The sequence below is a fragment of the Colletotrichum graminicola genome, assembly GCF_000149035.1.
Source record: "Colletotrichum graminicola M1.001 genomic scaffold supercont1.22, whole genome shotgun sequence".
Classification (NCBI taxonomy): domain Eukaryota; kingdom Fungi; phylum Ascomycota; class Sordariomycetes; order Glomerellales; family Glomerellaceae; genus Colletotrichum; species Colletotrichum graminicola.
Window position 1 is genome coordinate 311,763 of NW_007361026.1, and position 3,427 is coordinate 315,189.

Consider the following 3,427-nt stretch of genomic DNA (forward strand, 5'->3'; position numbering starts at 1 on the left):
TCTCTCCTTCTCCTTCTTGCTTGTTTGGCCCTTGTGTTTCTCTTTCCCCCTTCCCTCCGTCGTCTGGGTATCTGTATTCGTACACTAGTACCTGCGGGTACCTTTTGCTTAGCTCCATTCGTCCCACACACACCCCCCTTTCCCTTGGGGGATTCTTTTTTTTATTTTTTATTATTTTTTACTCTTACTCCGTACTTTTTTCTTCTTCATTATTTCCCATCTTATTATATTTTTGTCTTTGCGTTGCGGGTAACGCCTCAAGTAACTCCGCTTTCGCGCCTTTGGCTGCCAGCACCCCTCGGGAAGAACGAAGGACACCCAAAACAACAACACCACCACCACCACCACAATCGCTTCGCTTCGCTGCAGTGCTACTGCCACTCTCTCGTTTCCTTTCTGCCCTTGCTTCCCTCGGGGGGTCTCACCTACCTAAACTACCAAGTACCTACTCCCTTTGCATCTCCCCCACGTACCTACCTACGCTTGGTATCCGTACCCGTGCTGCAGATACCAGATCGGATTAGATACTAATCGACGGTCGATACCCTCGCCCTGGGCGGCACCACCTCACTCGCTTGCTACCTTTCTTGCCTGCCTTTTTTTTTTTTCGCATCCCTCGCCTTGGCACCTGCTTCTTTTCTACCCAAGCCTACCTTACTTTCAATCTCACCATCACCCTCACTCATCTCCCCTTCCCTCAAACCGACCATCTATCACAGGGTCGTCGGCTCCGACGATAATACCTCACTCAGCCCCTGACCGACTGACCGACCTTGTGCGCATCCTCAGCTATAGCCCCCAGGTCACACCTTAATTACTTCGGTTCCCAAAGGAAGAAGAAAACCAAACCGACGCCTGTTCTCATACATACTTCTTGAGCAAGAGGGAGAACCACGATTATACTCGATCCTGTTGTGCACCCGGTCGTCTTGCTCCTGTCTCAGACGTCTCCAGTTCCTATTCCCAAATCCGCGCGCTAGTTGTGTCTCTAGGGGCCGTCGACTCAGTTCCAGGTCGTTGCTTGGCTGCGTTGCTAGTATCATTCGCCGGGTTCACTTTGGATTTCACATCTGAACCCTCTCTCATCTTTTCACACTATCCGCCCATACTTGGCGCCAACACATCTTGCACCGACGCCACGACGCGACCGATTCCTCCCCCGATATTCTCTTTTCCATCGCTCCCGGCCTCGTCGTCGTTTTAGTAGGCCCCCAGCCCGAGGCCCTTCTAGCATTCAAAAAGACCCGACACAAGAACCCTTCTCCCCGCCTGCCTGTTCTGGGGCTTCTCTTGACGATAATCGACATCTTTGTCGTCTTCGCGTTTGCGTCGACTCAACTGCGGTTTTCCGCTCGCTTGGCCTGGTTGTGTAGGACAGGTGCAGCACCTTGGTTTTGAGGCCACTCTTGAACTTTTCATCCCGCCTTTCGCCGACCCCTACAGACGTCAAATGTCCGCTTTGTGAGGGCCTGACTACAGGAACTGTGAGTGCAAAGGTCCCAGGCTTGCCCTGTCGTCGGACCCGAGGTTAAACCCCGAACCTGAAGCGCCCATGTCCCCTCAGTCCTGAATACGCACGCTGACCAATATTCTCATGGCAGTCAACCGAATCGCCCGCCTAGACTTAACCATCATGTCCTTCACCAAACGCACCACGAGGTGCTTGGGCACGTTCATCCTCGTTGCCCTCTCATGGTCGGCCCTGTCTCAAGCCGCGCCCGAGCCCGATATTCTCCTCCCTCGACAACTGACGCAGACGCTCTGCTCCAGCCAAAATACGGCTTCCACCAACGCAAGTATGTCACCGACCCTTCGAGAAACCTGGCGGCTCTGCGGCACAGCCTGGAATGTATATGGCAGCTTTTAGGCCATTGTCCATGTATATGGGAGCACCTCTTGATTGACGTTGTTGCTGACAATCTACTCAAGATCTCAGCACATGGCAGACGAACGGACTCTGCCAAGATTTTTGTAGAGACCAAAATTTTGCCTTTGCAATCGTGCAATGGCAATCGTGCTGGTGCTCAGATGTCGCCCCAGCGCCGTCGACCGAAGCGGAAGTCAGCGACAAATGTAACGACATTTGCCCCGGCTACGACATCGAGCACTGCGGCGCAAGACCCAACTACTATGGCTATCTGGCCCTCGCCAAGGCTCCTACCAGCACCGCGGGCAGTGGAAGCGGAAGCGGAGGCGGAAGCGGAGGCGGAAGCGGAGGCGGCAGCGGAGGCGGCAGCACGCAATCTCCAGCACGCCCCTCTACTACTTCTCCCACCACAGTGAGTGTTCCCACGTCCCATGCTTGGTGAACTATATGCGTGATTTTGGATGATACCCCTACCCCCAACCCGTTTTCGATACCGCTATCAGACTCCATCTTATCTCCCCAACGTGCGATGCATTGGCTTAATCGTCTGGAATCCAGGCCCCTCCGGCCCCGCCCCCAACCACCGTCCAAATCATCACAAAAACCGAGATCGCTCAGGCTCCAACAACGTCGGAATCTGAAACGACCACATCTACAACCACATCTACAACATCTGTATGCTCTCGTAGTCCCAGCAGAGTTGCCGTGACTCACTTCCAATATTTGACAAAATAACGGGTTGTTTGACAAAAGGATGACCGCTGACTCAAGTTTCAGACCTCAAGAAAGCCTGGAACGACTGTCCAGACGGTGACCGCCGACGGTATAGTACGAACTGTTACCGTTACGCCAACGGCTACAGCAAATGAGGGAGCAACGGGCGCCTCGGAACTGAGCCCCTCGAGCCAACCGTCATCAAACGGGCCGACCACGGGCGCTGTCGTGGGAATTGTGGTGGGTGTTATTGGCGCTGTTGTAGCCCTGGCAGGAATAGTGCTTTTCTTGTTCTTCAGACGACGGAGACAACGCGAGAATGAGAACGACAAGTATGACGAGCCCAGCCATCGGGGTAGCTCAGCTGGTATGACCGGATCGCCACGCAATCCCGAAATGGTTGTTACTGTGGATGGAGGACGATGGGACCCCGATGCTACCAGCGAACAACGAAGGAGCCGGCTGCTCGCACACGACCCTCGCCTGGATCCTCTACCGAGGGGCTTATACGTACGAAACAAGAGCGCAGAAAGTATCAACACCCTACGCGACGACCAAGACTATTCGCGCAAGGTTCATCAGCCGGTCCTGCGGGCGACCAACCCTGACCCAGAATGAAGGATCAACGCGGCATCGGGCGGACCAAGATGACGAGAAATTACATCATCGTTGACGACGTACACGAAATCGACCCCGGTACAAATTTCGGTCTTTGCATTGCGCTTTTGAGATACCAGGACGGCGTTTCGATTTTCACTTCACATGAGAGTCCATGAGAGGGCCTTGGATGATGGTCACTCGCGGGCAACACCGGACATGGGAGGGTTTCTTTTGGAGAAGATCGAT

At 54.0% G+C, this 3,427-nt stretch overlaps 1 protein-coding gene across 1 annotated transcript; it reads left to right on the top strand.

The window, feature by feature from the left end:
• Positions 1-1,633: 1,633 nt before the first annotated feature.
• GLRG_06138 (WSC domain-containing protein) lies at positions 1,634-3,199 on the top strand (the record flags this gene model as incomplete). Its single annotated transcript, XM_008096823.1, has 4 exons — positions 1,634-1,796; positions 1,930-2,279; positions 2,426-2,542; positions 2,645-3,199. 4 exons carry the CDS (start codon positions 1,634-1,636, stop codon positions 3,197-3,199), a joined length of 1,185 nt encoding a protein of 394 aa, XP_008095014.1.
• Between the last annotated feature and the right edge of the window lie 228 nt (positions 3,200-3,427).